Source organism: Ambystoma mexicanum, chromosome 1p, assembly GCF_040938575.1.
Source record: "Ambystoma mexicanum isolate Mex_15411 chromosome 1p, UKY_AmexF1_1, whole genome shotgun sequence".
Lineage (NCBI taxonomy): Eukaryota > Metazoa > Chordata > Amphibia > Caudata > Ambystomatidae > Ambystoma > Ambystoma mexicanum.
The window spans coordinates 1,126,487,554-1,126,504,544 of record NC_090921.1 but is presented as its reverse complement, the minus strand read 5'-3'; the positions used below and the strand labels follow the sequence as shown (position 1 = coordinate 1,126,504,544).

General features: G+C 44.3%; 1 protein-coding gene across 2 annotated transcripts in view; it reads right to left on the bottom strand.

The window, feature by feature from the left end:
• NECAB2 (N-terminal EF-hand calcium binding protein 2) overlaps positions 1–16,991 on the bottom strand; it is a 1,606,005-nt gene that overhangs the window by 1,177,890 nt on the left and 411,124 nt on the right. For both annotated transcript variants that reach the window (XM_069604778.1, XM_069604779.1), the window contains exon 3: positions 931–1,039. In XM_069604778.1, coding sequence (XP_069460879.1) covers positions 931–1,039 — 109 coding nt within the window. The remainder of the gene's footprint in view (positions 1–930; positions 1,040–16,991) is intronic.

Sequence of the window (16,991 nt, the reverse complement as noted above, 5' to 3'; positions counted from 1 at the left end):
ATTATATTATATTATATTATATTATATTATATCATATTATATTATTTTATATTATATTATTAAAAACCTCAATAATACTCAATCTGTCAACCTCTGAATAATAGAAAGCATAGCTGGGCATGCCTGACGTGTGACTGACTCTGCTAGTCTAATATTTATTTATTTATTTGCATTGTTAAAGAGTTCACACAGCCCGGGGGCATCGAGGCGCTGCTACAGGAATATGTCTTTAGTTGCGTATTTATAGCATGCTTAATACCCGGAGGTTTCTAAGCACGGACCTGGGGATCAAACCTGTGTTGCTTCGTGTCGTCTTGTTTCCAAGACAAGCACGTTGCCGCTGAGCTATCCTCCCGGAACTAATATGAATATGCATGGCTCTTAAAGGAGATTGGGACACATTCAGGGTGGAAGAAAAATCTACGCGAAGCTATTAACATGCATAAGTCTCACTCAAAGATTTGCAGGAGCAAGTGAATAATTTTTGTGAACGTGTTCCCAGCCTAAGTCCCTAATATTAGATAGGGATGAGTAATTATGATGTATTTTCCACTTTCCATCCCCCGGTTAACGGGTTAACAAGGATGGTGCACTTTGTAGCAAGCATAAGGGGGACATGCAAACAATTCATGTGAACACTTCAGAATGTGCATGTAATGCGTGGATAGATTTTGATGTGACCTGTAGATGTGGCCTGTAATGGGACAGATATAATTATAATAAGAATACAGAGCTTTGATGGAAAGTTAGTCTGACCCTTTGTCTGCATCTTGCACAACTTTCTATCTATTGGTGTCTCCTATTTCAAGTATTTTCACATATCATTATTTATATGTATTTGGAGGGTACTGCATTCTAATTGGTCACATGGGTTCTCCGTTTTTTTGTTCAGAGATGGCGAGTTGTGAGGATGCGACGAACGGCGCTTACTTGGTGTTGTCAGAGTCGATGGTATGAAAGAGCTTCTCCAGTTCTTCCTCGTTGAGGGTTCCATCGGAGAAGAAGGTCTGGAACTCATCCAGGGACAGCTTCCCATCATCTGAAAATGAATGAGGTAGAATAATTTAATCAAGAGATACAGAGAGGCGTTCAAAAGCATACTTTATATTCCCTGCAACCAATGGCAGGACCACCTATAACCATCTATAGAAATCCTTTGTATATCACTGAGATTATGATATGATATGATATGGCATTTGTAACACGCCTATACACAAGTGTTTCAATTATGATTAATACTGAAGAAACATAGACATTGTACCAGGTTTCAGACATTGTCAGCATCATAAGAATTGCTTGGAAGAGTAATCATATTGAATTGGATGGGAAAAGGCTGCCTGCAACGTGATTGTTGGAGATTGGCATCATTATCCAAAAAACAGCTGGAGATGATTGGCTAGGAATGAGACATTCCTGAAGCAGACTTAACCTTATGGGAAGGGCAAACAGGAGAGTTTTGCTCTACTAGTCCAATTCTTTATTCTTTTTTGCAAAGGAAAGTTTGCAGACCCCTGTATTATGAAAAGGAATAGAATTCAGAATGAGCCAACATTGCACACTGAGATTGCCTTAATCCAATGGATAATTGAATTCTCGATACTGCAAAATGATGCAGAAAACCCATCTCCAACCAGGCAATGGGTCTTTGGAGAGCTGACACAGATGAGCAAGAGAAGAGCTTCTGCAGAAAGTAAACACAACGCAATTTACAAAATGATGAACCTAATAGTGGATCACTGATGTTCCCATCCTCATGGAAAATATGTCAAGTGTGACGAGTGTAAATGCCTTGAAACAGGAACAGTGAAAGAGCCTGGAAAGGAGCTTCAGTGGAGATCCCAGCAGGTTAACAGAGAGAGAGAGAGAGCCCTGCCTGACAGATGCTGGACCTCAAAAGGGCAGTCTGATATAAAACCAATAAAGGCGCCATTCACAAATGAAAGGAATGCAGTTATCTACCAACGATCAGACCCCAAGGATCGGAATAAACCTGGGGTTAGTGGATCCTAAACCATTGAAACATCAGGCATACTAAAAAGGCGAAGGACAACAGAATAGGCTCCAACGATGTTCTGTGAGACAGAATGCCATCAAGTGAGGCCAGAATAGCCCAGGTTTGTTTCACTATTACTATCAAATAATACAGGTAATTCAGTTTCTGGAAGGAAGGACAGCTAATCAGGCCCCCCTTTCATAAATGCTCCATGCTAAAATTATAGCGCAAACATGTGCTTTTGCTGAGATAGTCTGCAGGTGCCAGTAGTCCTTAGCTGAGTCACAGGGCAGGTTTAAAGGTCACAATGGAAGACTTCAAGGGACTGTTTTGGTTGGGTCTCTGGAAGTATTTCGGCTTGGTACACCCTCATAGAGTAAGTACTGTGACGAAGAAGATGGATACAAAGGTAATGGCCCAGTTAGTTACCTGTAGTGTGTATTACTCAAAGTGCAAGTCTTCCTCTTCACAGTCCTTGGCATCCCCTCCCTCCTGATACCCCTTCTGGTTTTAAACTAATTGGCAATCAAACAGGAAATCTCAGTGAGGACGGTGACAAGGAAGCCCTGTACCAGCAGTAATGAAGATTACTGGTAAGTAATTGGGCCAGTATTTGCAACTTCAAGCATGACTGGGCAACCACAGAACAACACCCGACGTGCATCTAGTTGCCCCCACCATCACCTCGCCCTCCATGCCATTCGGGAAGGAACTCACAGACAGATAAGGGCCGAGTTCTATAGATGCCACTTCCTTGCCCCAATCTGCATTCCCCCCCCCAACGTGTGAGGTTCCCTGGTTCTTTCTAGCTTGCGTTGCACTATATAAATCACGTACATACCGTCTAAACCCACGTTCTCTGGAGCAAATGCAAAGAATCGTGCAATAGTTTGCAAGCCGTTCAGCCAAATATCGTTGATGAATATTATTTTACACCAAAAAAGTGAAAATTATTATATCTACCAAACGGAGGTTTACGATATGTATATGGTAGGCTATTGTTTCACTAAAGTAATCAGGTACAACTATTAATGTTGATTTAATTAAAAATAGCTGATATTTCATGGGTCCAGAAATCGTGAGCATGCCATGGCTAGTCGATTCTCTCACATGTTAATGAACAGCCAAGTTGTAGTCCGATGCTCTGTCTTCACCACAGGGAATCTTTCAGTAGGATGCGCATCAGAAGTACAGAGTTGGGGCCCAATTCATGGAATTATTTGCGGGGAAAATAGTGTACTTGCGTGGGCAACTGCGCGCAAATCTGCCTTTGTCAATTTATGGAATGAAATGCGCGTTACTTTTCCTGGACTTGCGTGCAGTTCGCGCTGGCTCAGCACTTCGGTGTGAGCCATCGAGGGCCATGCGGGAGACTCCACGCAGAACGTGGGCGTGGCTTGCGCAGAGGACTGGGAAGCAGGTGGAACACCAAAAATGAGAAAGGACAAGCAAAAAACGGGCGTTCTGTGTAGTCAACCAGGGTTCCGATATAACTTAGGGGTGCACGTAAACAATGTAGCGGGGTGCAGGCATGGTTGACGGGGTGGAGGGACGCACGCAGATTTTCTGACTGAGTTCCGATTTTTCGTACACAGATTGTCAGGGTGCCGGGAACAGTTACATAGGACGCTGCACAGGGTCCCCGAGATGCAGGTCTGCTTGCGGGGGACCCCACAAACTGTTTGAAGGGTGTGTTTATTTGCACCCGGGGGAGCACGCAAAGGTAGCTGAACTTGCAGTTTTTGCTTTTCGTGTGTGCGTGTCGGGGCGTTCCGGCCGCGACTTTGTGAATATGGTTACTTTGCGCGAACAATTCTATGAATACGCGGGGCACACATTTTTTATTCTGCACGCGGGCTCATGCAGTGCCCTTCTCAGCGTGTGGGTCTTGTGGGTTTTCTGTGCACATTTCCATGAATCGGCACCGAACTGCGGTTTCTACAGGACACGCACATCTTATTTCATCAGCACAGAATTTCTCACATATTTTGGCAATCTGTTTTTTTTCTAATAGACATTTTGTTCACATCTTTCTATTGCAATTCAATGGTGAACGTTACAAATAACTCAGAAAATATTAACAAAGCAGTGAAAATAATGTTAATTGTCAAGAGCCTATCTAAATTGAAGAAAGCAGAAATAACCAGATTTTAATATTTATTTGGACACCAATGAAATACTTCAAAATAAAAAGCAGGCCAGGAGAAGTGCGGTTTGACGCTGGTGAGGAGGGCCGAGAATGGCTGAAAGAGTGCTTGGTTTGTATTCCGCTACACACCTCTGCATACATACCACATTCTGTGACTTGTGAGACTTTTTGAGGATGGTTTTTGACCTGAATTAGACTGTCTATTTCTGCAGAGGTAGTTTTATGTGGCATCTGTACTTAATGACTCAAAGTGAATTTTGGGACATGTAGTCTTTGGGACACATCTGTACTGTGTGATCAGATTTAATTAACAGAAGTGCAGGCCTGTGGGCCTTTCTATACTGAATGCAGCAATGCTTATTCCTTGACATGTAATGCTGTGTGTGTTGGTGGGGGTGGGTGGCTTCTGAATTAATGAAGCAGGATTCCTCGTGACAGGTAGTAGCCCTGGTGCAGCACCTGTTTTGAGGGAGGCGGGCTGATTTATAGGCACATAGCCTTGTAGTGGCATGTTCGCCAACTGAGCAACAGTGCACTCTGTGATAAGTAGTGCCGTGTGATTATCTGAAGTATGAGAATCAAAATACATTCTGGGACTTGTAGTTCTGTGGGAAGAGGTATACTGTAGCAGGGTGTAATTGAGGACTAGACTCCACTATGCAGGCCGCTACAAAATATGGTGCAGGTTAATGTAGGACTTTGTCCCATTTAAGAGTTCAATGTGAGACATATATTTCTGTTTGTCATTTCTACAAAATGAGGAGTGCATTCAATAACTTGTTTGAACTTCTTTACTTAATGAGCTGAGTACATCCCGTCGGCCCCCGCCTCCTCGTCGGCATCAGACTCACCCCCACCCACTGACAATTCAGAAAAGAGCTCAAGACCCACCTGTTCAAGGAGACTCTCCTCCTCAACACCTAGGGAATCACGTCAGCCCTCGCGCCACCTGACTCACTAGACACCACCCTCCCCTCTCGCCCCACCACCCAGTACAGCTGTACCCCTCCTCTATGCCCCTCTGTATCCTACCCCAGCTATATATCTTTTCTGTTGTTACCTCTGAAAAACACTCCGTTATGCGTCTGTATTGTTGTATACCTCTGTAAAGCGCTCTGTTATGCATCTGTATTGTTGTATACCTCTGTAAAGCCCTCAGTTATGTTTCTGTATTGTTGTACACCTCTGTAAAGAGCTCTGTTATGCATCTGTATTGTTGTATACCTCTGTAAAGTGCACCGTTATGTATCTGTATTGTTGTATAGCTCTGTAAAGCACTCTGTTATGCATCTGTATTGTTGTATTCCTCTGTAAAGTGCTCCGTTATGTATCTGTGTTGTATGTTGCTGTAAAGTGCTCTGCTATGCATCTGTATTGTTGTATACCTCTGTAAAGCACTCTGTTATGCATCTGTATCATTGTATACCTCTGTAAAGTGCTCAGTCATGTATCTGTGTTGTTGTGTGTCGCTGCAAAGTGCTCCGTTATGAATCTATATTGTTGTATACCTCTGTAAAGTGCTCCGTTATGCATCTGTATCATTGTATACCTTTGTAAAGTGCTCCGTTATGCATCTGTATCATTGTATACCTCTGTAAAGTGCTCAGTCATGTATCTGTGTTGTTGTGTGTCGATGCAAAGTGCGCCGTTATGTATCTGTGTTGTTGTATAGCTCTGTAAAGTGCTCCGTTATGCATCTGTATTGTTGTATACCTCTGTAAAGCGTTCGGTTATGCATCTGTACTGTTGTATAGCTCTGTAAAGTGCTCTGTTATGCATTTGTATGGTTGTATACCTCTGTAAAGCGCTCTGTTGCTTTTCCAAGCTCGGTCCACGCTCAGTAGATATCATAATAATAATATATGGTGTGACATATCATACTTTAGCAGATATCTAGTTTGTGAAGGAACAAGCATTCTGTGGTTTGTTTTGCTTGCTAAGGCATATGAAGGCAAATCCCGGCATGTTATTAAGGTCTCTGGGCATGTGAGGTTGTCCCTTACACGAAAGGATGTATTTGGTAAATGAGGTACACCTCAAACTACATGCGTTCATTTCTTTATTGTGAATCTGGTTGAAGCCAGTCAACCTTACACACACCTTTAAAAGAACAGGAAAGCAACCACAACAGACATTGCAATGCATATATATGACATCAAACTATATAAAGGGCTTGTCTGGCACACAGGCTGGATGTTGGCAGGGGTGGCTAACTGCAGATGAGTGTGTGTGGCTGCACCTGGAAAATTGATGTTGCAGCTGTCATATGAGACCTTCACCTCACTATATGAGGCTACCTCTAGCACATGATGGCAGCACCTGTGCATGCGAGCCTGTCTCTGGGCATATGATGGCTGTGTCTATGCACGTGTAACTGTAATTTGGACAAGATATAGCCAGAACTATTGACTTTGCCAGTGCTTGCAATATTAATGTTTTAGTGTATGACCGGTAAAGCTCTCGCTTGCTCCTCAGCCAGGTTTGTGTTATATACAAATATATATTAATAATACTAATACCAGTAATAATAATTGTAATAACGTATGTATTTTTATTCCCAATGCTAACACTACCACCTTCACTCTCTGTTCCCTCACTGTGCCAGTTCAAACTATATTAGCTTAATAAATCATTGGACAAATCTATAGAAATACATTAATGATAATCTCTTTTAGACTGCAACACCTGTGAATTTAGTTATCCTGAGACATATTTAACTATGTTTGGAAAGGGTTAAGATTCTGGGTTTCTTATCTATTATAATACACTTTCACGACCAAGGTCCCTCCCATAGCTGACTCCATTTGGGCAAAGTGATGAGTCTGGTGACTACCAAATAACTGGAATTTGACTTGTATTGTCTCACTTTCAAGCCCCTTTGCAAAGTTTCTTTTTGTAAGCAAGCGATGATATAGTCCAAAGTGCTGCTCTTCACACAATGGTGTACAGCATGTATGTTCCAGATGTTAGCCAATAAACACAGGTACACAAAAACAGAAATGCTTACATCTGCTGCACAATCGACAAAGTCCATACACATGGTTTTGCAACTTTAGCCAACACCGTGCTAGCAGAAGTTACACACCCTTAGCAAATTCTCCAACCTCCATCCGTAGGCTGATCTTGTAAAATTGTTCTTAACATTTTAGGGGAATAATAGGCGCAGCAGTTACGCAAAAGAACATGTTGTTTCCGGATGAAAGCCAGCCAATGTGGTTCACGGATTGTGTTTATGTCCTAATCCGACCATGATCCACCCACGATGTCCAATGACCAGTTATCAGATGTTGGTTAACGCTGTCTTGTTATACGCAAGGAAGCAGGTGAGGGCCCCAGGAAGTGTGGTCAGGTGACGAGGCGTGTCCTAGCTGTACCATGCCCAAGGAAGAATTATTTAAGGGGCATGTAAACGGAAGATATCAATAACACATTTGCAAGACATCTACATCTTCTCAAATAGTCTATCGACATGGCCTCTGAGCTGACTCACAATGGAGCCATTCTCAAACTTGAGCAACAGGATGCTTGATGCAGGCTGGTCTTGCTATATACAAAAAAGCGTGCCACCATCTAGCAGCAGTGGTTTGACCCAGGAGTGACACACCAGGGGGGTCAAAAGACATATGTGTTTACAACAAAGCAAAGTCCTGGTGTATCTAAGGTTGGCCCGTATGGGGTGTGAATAAATTAAAGTTATTCATCCGGTCCCAAAACCTTTATATCTAGTATAATTCATAGATATTGCATGCAGTCAGAAATTAAAGTCATTCCTTCAAAATGAGACATAAACATTATGGAAATTGCAAATTAAAAGCTTTATATCAAAGAAACAGAAAATGATATACAAAAGTAAGGTCTAACATGTAACAGCATGTAAAAACAATGGTTTAAATGGTACATACACGAATTAGGTGTAGAATCATTAAAATAATTGAGAATACGTAATGAAAAAAACTTTTTTAACATAAGTTAGTTAACAGTCACAGTTGGTTGACAAATGAACTCTTAACAAGTGAAAGTATGAAATTGAAGAAAATGAAATAAAGAAACAGTAATATTCATCGTAAGCTGTAACCTTATTGAGGAAAACACGTGCCCCTTGTTGTGGGGCAATTGTGAAGAAACAAATAAGTTAATTATTTTTCGTATCCCAAAATCGAAAATTATTATGTATTGGGAGTGGGTCTGCCCGCTGGCGATTCAATTCTTCTCATTTCATGCGATGCTCCCCACTTGACATGGCCGCCTGCTAGCTTTTCAAACCCACTTCCAAAGGTATCCAATCAAGTCTTTGCATCTAGTCCCATTCTGGCTGACACACCTTCCTGACTTTCATATACTGAGCAGTGGGCAGTGGTGACCGGATCAAAATGGCTACCCATCGTGGGACCCTTGATGACTGGGTTTTACAGGTGTCGAGCGCAGGAATTCAAAACCCTATAGATGTATTTCTAATTCTGACATAGAAACATGCAAGAACGATGTTGGGAAGAAGGGGTGGTAGAACTGCGGGCCAGAAATTAGGAAGCGGTTTTCAGGGGTGTATCTAGCTGCATCAGGCAGAGGATTTCATTAGATGAGGAGGTTTTCATACAATGGGCCTCATTACGACCCTGGCGGAGTGGGTTTACGCCAGCGGTATTCGCGGCGGACCCGTCCGCCCTACTACGAGTTCCCGTAGCGCCATGGAGCGTTTTCCGCCTGGTTTTTCCGGGCGGAGAAATCCATGGCGCTACGGGACCTTGTTGTTAATTACGCCACCGTATTTTACGGTGGCGTAATTAACGCCTTCCCCACTCCCATTATACCCTATGGGGCAAAAATGGGAATGGGGAAGGGTAAAATGGGGAATGGGGATTTACCGCCCCGCCAAGGTCGGAATGGGGCGGTAAATCCGCCAACCCCCATGGCGCTATCGGCAGCTTTCCGCCGTGCTCCATGGTGCATATTGCACCACGATTTCCGCCAGGGTCGTAATGAGGCCCAATGTGTGAAATTGTGGTGAGTAGCGACAGGGATGGGGGCGCTGATATAACACCTTACTGTCTGAGCAGTGACACCTCTTGGTCATTCTTACTCAAGATGAAATTAGGGGGGCCAGTAAAGAGGGTTATCACCACTTTAGATTGATGACACGTATTGTATTCTACACCTGGCACTTTCCAAAATTGCACTAGCACTTTAAGGGCCCGATTCATGGAATTTTTTGCACGGTTCAAAGTGACTTTGCATTGCCTAAAAGTGACTTTACACTGCAGACACAAACCCTGATTCGTGGAATTGTGCGAAGTGTATTTTTACAAAGTCCTTTTAGCAGCACAAAAATGACTTTGCACTGACTTTGCACAGCAAAAATACACTTTGCACAGTTCCATGAATCAGGGTTTTTGTCGGCAGTGCAAAGTGACTTTGAACCGTGCAAAAAACGTCCATGAATCGGGGCCAAAGTGTTTTTAAACGTTATTTTGGTAATTAAGCAAAGCATACTGTTGCACACCATGGCATTAAATGGCAAAACATTATAGTGAAGGATCAGACGGAAGCAGGTCTTTTGATCACCGTTATGGATGAATATGTTCTGTGTCCAAAACTCTGCCACGGAAAGCAGAATGGATAGCAAAATAAGAGGACTTGAGAATTGCAGCAGGGGACATGAGGTGAGGTTGGCCAGCCATGCGCGTGGCATTGGAGAGAAGTACTGGACCATCAGGACTAGTGCGAGGGCGACTGTGTTTCAGGATAGTCTGCTCCCAGGCACTCACGGAGAAGCCGCTCAGAAGCATAATTGCGTCTCCAGCTTCCTGCGTGCAATACGTTAAGGAAAAAGGCACCCACAGGTTCCTTCTCAAGTGAAATTGGAGGCTGCCGGAAGGTATCAACGAATTTACTGTTAGTTGTATTCTTTAAATAATACAGGGCTCTCCTTAGAGAATCTATCCAGTGCCCACTGCCATGAAAGTCCTATGCGGCTAATTAACAGGACACATGCACAGCGCCACACTCTTCCTTCAATTGTCAAAAAGCCTGATTCACAAAGATTTGCACTGGAGAAAATCATGAGCATCTTTGATTTACACCTGCTGCCATACATTCACAAAGCCATGAACTGTGGCAGACGTGGAGACGCCCGTGCGCATCTCTGATTTGCACCTATTACCTTATGTCTGGGCAAACGTGGAGATGCCTGTGCACATCTCTGATTTGCACCTTTTAGCTTATGTCTGGGCAAACGTGGAGATGCCTGTGCACATCTCTGATTTGCACCTTCTAGCTTATGGCTTATTCACAAAGCCTTGAACTGCGGCAGACGTGGAGACGCCTGTGCGCATCTCTGATTTGCACCTTCTACCTTATGTCTGGGCAAACGTGGAGATGCTTGTGCACATCTCTGATTTGCATCTTCTAGCTTATGGCTTATTCACAAAGCCTTGAACTGTGGCAGACGTGGAGACGCCTGTGCGCATCTCTGATTTGCTCCTTCTACCTTATGTCTGGGCAAACGTGGAGATGCCTGTGCACATCTCTGATTTGCACCTTCTAGCTTATGGCTTATTCACAAAGCCTTGAATTGTGGCAGACGTGGAGACGCCTGTGCGCATCTCTGATTTGCTCCTTCTACCTTATGTCTGGGCAAACGTGGAGATGCCTGTGCACATCTCTGATTTGCACCTTCTAGCTTATGGCTTATTCACAAAGCCTTGAACTGCGGCAGACGTGGAGACGCCTGTGCGGATCTCTGATTTGCACCTTCTACCTTATGTCTGGGCAAAGGTGGAGATGCCTGTGCACATCTCTGATTTGCACCTTCTAGCTTATGTCTTATTCACAAAGCCTTGAACTGCGGCAGACGTGGAGACGCCTGTGCGCATCTCTGATTTGCACCTTCTACCTTATGTCTGGGCAAACGTGGAGATGCCTGTGCACATCTCTGATTTGCACCTTCCAGCTTATGGCTTATTCACAAAGCCTTGAACTGCGGCAGACGTGGAGACGCCTGTGCGCATCTCTGATTTGCACCCACTACCTTATGTCTGATTGACAAAGTCTTGAACAGTGGCAAATGTGGGGATGCCTGGAGTAGCGTAACCAGACGTCCCGGTTTTGCCAGGACTGGGACCTCTGCCCCCCTGTCCCGAGAGTTTTTTGTTTTAAAAACCCAGGCCCGGTTTTGGGGGAAAGGAAGGGTGATGGTCTCGTTTTTTAAAATCAACAATATTCAACTAAATAAACATTATCAGATGTTCAGAATTTTGGCATTTGAGGATGAGCTCCAACTCCCAACCTTCCAGAAACTAACTGTATGAATTAACTGCTAGCGTCATAGACAGGCTGCATACACATCAAGGCATGCAATGTCAAACAGAGCCAACACAGCCTTGTTATTTACGTGCTTTTTTTATTGTGTTATAGTTGAGATGCTCTTCTTTTCACATTAAATACCAATAACAATCAAGTTTGTTGTACAAATATACCATTAAAATAAATAGTTCAATTAGTATTAAAATATATAATGCTTTTTATTTACCATCAAGCACACCCTTACTAATCACGTGAGCATGTTCCGATTCTATCAATGTTCATGATTTGCGTGAATCAGCTCTAAAGTAACAAGTGCAGATCTGCGTTGCTCACATGCATCTGCTCTTTTGTGGCGGGGCACATCTTTGCGAATAAGACCCTCAAGGCCAGATTCATGGAATTATTTACACAGAAAATAGAGAACTTGTGTGCCAAACTGCACAATGCGTAATCCCGTTTGTCGATCCATGGAATCGAATGCGCTGGATTTTCCCTGTGCTTGCGTGGATTTCGTGGCAGCCTGGCACGCCCCTGCGTGTGGCCGATTGCCTTGCGTGAGACGCCATGCAGAGCGTGGACGTGGCTTGCACATAGGGTGGGGAAGGGGGCGGAACACCGAAAATGGGGGAAAAGACATGCAAAAAAGCAGGCGTTATGAGGGACAGCCTGCAGGCAGTCCACCGCAAGCCTATTATTTTGCAGAACAATACGTATTTAGGAATCTGACCGCATAACTGCCCAGAAGGGAAATAGCCACACAAGTCCTCATACTATCCACCACCCGAAAGTAGGCGTACAGAAAATTGAGCATATGAATCACAGTGCAAAGGTAAGATCAGGTGTCAGATTTAGGGGTGCGTGCATGCAGTTGGGTTTCCAATCTAACTTAGGGGTGCTAGTAAGTAGTGTAGCAAGGTGCAGGAACGGTTTACAGGGGTTCATATGCAGATTTTCCAAGCTTTACCTGAGTTACGATAAATTGTATGCATGTTGTCAGCGTGCCGTTAGCAGTTACGCACAGGGTCCCCGAGATGCAGGCCTGCTTTCAGGGGACCGCACGCACGGTTTTGAGAGTGCATGTATGCGTGCCTATGAGTCAGAATAGGTGCACTTTTAAAGTGCACAAACAAAATAAACATAAATTCAATGTGGTATTTCAGGTGATTTGTACTGTCAGACCATGAACTGATATGTGCATACTGCAGCAGCGTGGAGTAGATGGAATGCCCCGACACTCCACCTAGGTATACTGCTGGGACCTATTAAGTGGCCTCCACATTGCTTTGTGATGAACACGACAACAAAAGGTACTATAGGGTGCCACCAAACACACATCTTTGCATATACATATGGCCCTAGTTATTGCATCAATTCACTGAACCATGTTAATGATCTTTTTGATGGCCGGCTTACACATTACCCGTACCTTCGTGCTGCAGGCGCCCAACCTACTGTGCTGTGTTACTCAGAATGTCACCTGTGACTTGTAGCCTGTGCACAGATCTCTGGACCACAAACCCTGTCCCATGTTGCATTGTTGGATTGAACATATGATCTGCAGGGTGCACTCAAAGTTCTACTGCAAATACAACACTCCATCCGGCGATCATACATCTGCACCAATATAAGCCCTTCTGGTTACAGTCCGGCACGCAGGAATGCGTGATCAGAAGGTAATGCACTCACAGAGCTCTGCAGCAGGCACATTCCCCACCTTGCTAGCTCAGGAGGAAGGCAACGTGTGGATACACAAATACCTATGCAGTTGCTAAATAAACCTGCTCAGCTATCTTACTGGGAATTGAACCCCTGACCGATAGAACACATCTTGTTTCTGCAGCAATTGCATTAACCCAATAAGCTATTCTAATTAGCATATGAATCGTTTGGGAGTTCTCTCTCAGAGTTCTCTAGTAGTAGCATTGCCTTTCCGAATCTATTTCATTAACACACTATTTTGGGTCCTCTCGGCTCCCAATACAGTTTTGCAACAGAGGACTTACACAATTTTTTATTTTTTATTTGCATTTGGCTACTAAACAAGCCTTAAGCAATACACAATAATACACCAATAAAATCATTACATTATCATAATTAAAATAACATTACACGAGTACAATTTAACAATACATTTTTACAATTCATGGGTATCAAAACATCCTAATTCAACGTAGAACATTTTATCAAATGTCAGCGTGTAAACATTTCAGCACCGTTTGAATGGATAAAACAGGCTACTATTCCAAAACCTAATCAATAGTAATTGCAAAGGCCCCAGTAAAGGTTCACCAGCCGAAATCAGGTTTGTTTCAGCAAAATGATGTTCCAGATGCAGTAAGCTGCTGAGGTCATAACCACTGATTCAGCCGCATATAGTGTGTTCCAAAATTGGATAAGCCAATCGTTTTGGTGTTTGCATTTGTTTACTGCAATTTTCATTAATAGGCACGAATGTAGTAAATATACACAGCGATTACATTAAATGTTAGAAGCAATGCACAAATGGGTGTTTTCATTCACATGCCACGGTGAACAAAAGTATTTTTTACCATGTCTAGTACTAGAACTAAATAACGTAGTTACTGTTCACGGGCACTCGAGTATTCACTGCATTGAAGGCTATAAATGTAAAATACAATAACTGTAAAAACACAAAGCTACGGACTTTGCCAATGTTTGTTTCACTGGTCGCTCAATGAAAATGGTGGAAAAAAATGCCAATTAACTGGGCAAAATGACCTATTACTAGGCACTTTATGTAATCCGACTCTGTGCGTGTAACGATAATGACAGCTATTGAGGAGTATTCTGGACGGATCTTGATGCTGTGGTTCTAAACATCATCGCGATTTCACAGATGTGTTGTGCGTGTCCCTAGGTCAACAGCCAGGGGTGTTGTTAGGTCTGGAAAAGATCCGGAGGTAGGCTAATGATGGGACTGTCGCGACTCAGGGCTAGCTAGCCTTTTGGTGGTAGCCCCTGAGCTTCTATACAGGGATACAACCAGAATACTCGAGCTAGAGCCCCTTCAGCACCCCCTCCAGCAACGCCTCTGACAACAACAGAGGGACTAGTACAGCATTAGAACGCTGCATCGATCTTACCACTGCAGCTCATCCTGCTTAAGTATCGGCTGTCGCCGATATGTCAAGTCTCATGGAGGCAAGGCTGACTGACTAGCCCGTGCACTGGGACGGCGCTTCACCCCTCACTCAGGATCTGGTAACGTTGTAACTTAGGGATTATTCACCCGCAAACAAAAAAGAAATACCAAGTGGCTGATTTGGAGACTCTAAAGATGCTGAACCTGGTTTGGGCAGCAGCTGCCCTTTATCGAAAGTTAGGGAGAACGGATAGTTAAAAAAGTGGGGAGTAGGCCCTTTATAATGACCACACCTGATTGCTCAGAACTCACCCAGGTGTTTAGACTCCAGTAATCCAACCCTCCTCGCTTGATGCAATGAAGGTGCCAACCAAACCCCTCCACTGCTAAACAGCCTGACGCCAATGACAGCTGGCTTTTGCAGTTCTTAGCAGGTATCGCATGACCTTTCCATCTTGATCTTTGACCATCCATTGGTCACATGTCTCCAACCACTGCATATTGGTTGAGTTGGTTGCAACCAGGTAACTTTCTTGGCAACATCAAGCCCTTCTACTGGTTCCAGCAACAAGATAACCCCACAGACCTGCAGCTCAAGACTGTCAGTATATAATACACCAATGGCCTCTAATACGGGTGAAACCAGGTATGTACTTGTCTGTAGTCTTTAGAAATGTCTGTGTTTTGTTGATTAATCTTTGTAAAAACTAGCACTGCCCTTTAAAACAAAAGCAATTTTCTGGAACAAAACGCTTGTATTTGAGCTATTTTGCATACCCACAATACCTTGCTGATGGGTCTCAGAACTGTACGTGAACTTCCAGCACTGATCATTAGGTGGCGATGTGACATGTGTGACTTGGTTCAAGTGGAATATTCTACTTTAACATTGCAAGTGGGTGCCTCCAAGCCTTTTTTAACCCACCATAACTTTACTGTGTTTGACACACACACGTGGCCTGGTGTGTTAATGGTTAATGGTTTAAAGCATTGGGCTGGGAGACAGGCTTTGAGCCAGAAAACACTATTTAATAATGTAGCAATGAGCCCCGAGACAGCAGCCCAATGCTGTTCCGAGTAATGGACCCAGGGCCCATAGTTATACGGTATTGATCCGCCGTTGAGGGGCTTATTGCCATTAGTACCCCAGCCCATTAGACCGGGGTAGTAATTGCATTGTTTTCTGTTCCGAAACGCTGCTGCGTTTCGGCACAAAAAAAAGAAAGTCAAAGAAAATGGCCACCGGGAAAGAGAAAACATAGTCCGTTTTCCCTTTCCATGGCGGCCATCGGGAACGGACGTCCTGGAACAGAAGTGTTCCCAGCGCATTTGCTTCCGAGAAAAGAAGAAAAAAGAAGGTAAGTGGGGTTGGGAGGGTGGGGAGGGATAGTTTGCAGGGGCGGGGTGTGAAGGAAAAAAAAACATACCTGAGTCCCCGACAGGGGAGCGGGGGAGCAGGGGAAGAAGGCAGCCTCCAGCCATGTGGAGGTTCGGAGCAGGGATTGCCCTGTTTCAAGCCTGTCCATTGGCTAAGGGGCCACCACGCCCCCCGCCGGGAACAAACGAAGGCACCCATGTGTGTGCAAGGGATTCCTGGCCCGGTAATTCCCCGGTGAGGGCGAATCAGAATGCTTGTTACATTCTGGTTGACCCTCGCCGGGTACTAATCAGAAATATAAGCATGTGGTATTTTCAAAGCACTCACCTAATGATGATGCAACTATTAGCAGCATCAGAGGTTTACTGATATGCGCGAAACAAACCTGCATCCTCTAATAACACACAGATGTCGGGAGCGCATGCTCAACCCACTGAGCTCTCTCACTTATATCAAGCATAATTCAGACTTGTAGCCTGAGAGCGCGAGAGGGCCAACACCACAAGGCACTCATTGGAATGACTCAGCGCGTGCCAGCATGTAGCTTAAGCCTCGTCGCCATCATGCTGTAATGTTCAGCCACGCACGGCACCGGGGAAGCACCTCAGTGCCTTGAGTAAGGGGGCTGGAGGTGGGGGCTACGAGTTTCACATGTAAACAAATCCGTGCGTTTCAAGCTGTCTGCACGAAATCACTAAATCCCCCTCAGTCCCCGTACCCACCACTTAGCAAATAAGGTCCCCTATTCAATAGAGAAATCATGTCTGCTGGCTCCATCCCCAAAGATTAAGGCTTTCATTCTGTAGGTACCAATTTACATCCGCCTGAAAGCAATTTCAAGCAGGCTGCTGGGAGGATTATCCATACGGATGCGCAGCACTGGGGCTATTCCACCCGCAGCTGACAGAAAAGCACTCGGCGTTAACCCTTTGCTGACTGGCTGCGTGCGCTCTGTCACTCGGGGAAGGAATTCGCAGTCTACTCTATGTGGCTGCAGAGAGTGAAGGATAGGAGGGGCCAACAGGGGTGGTGCTGTAGACACTGTGCACTGGTGCAAGGGCTGTTAGAA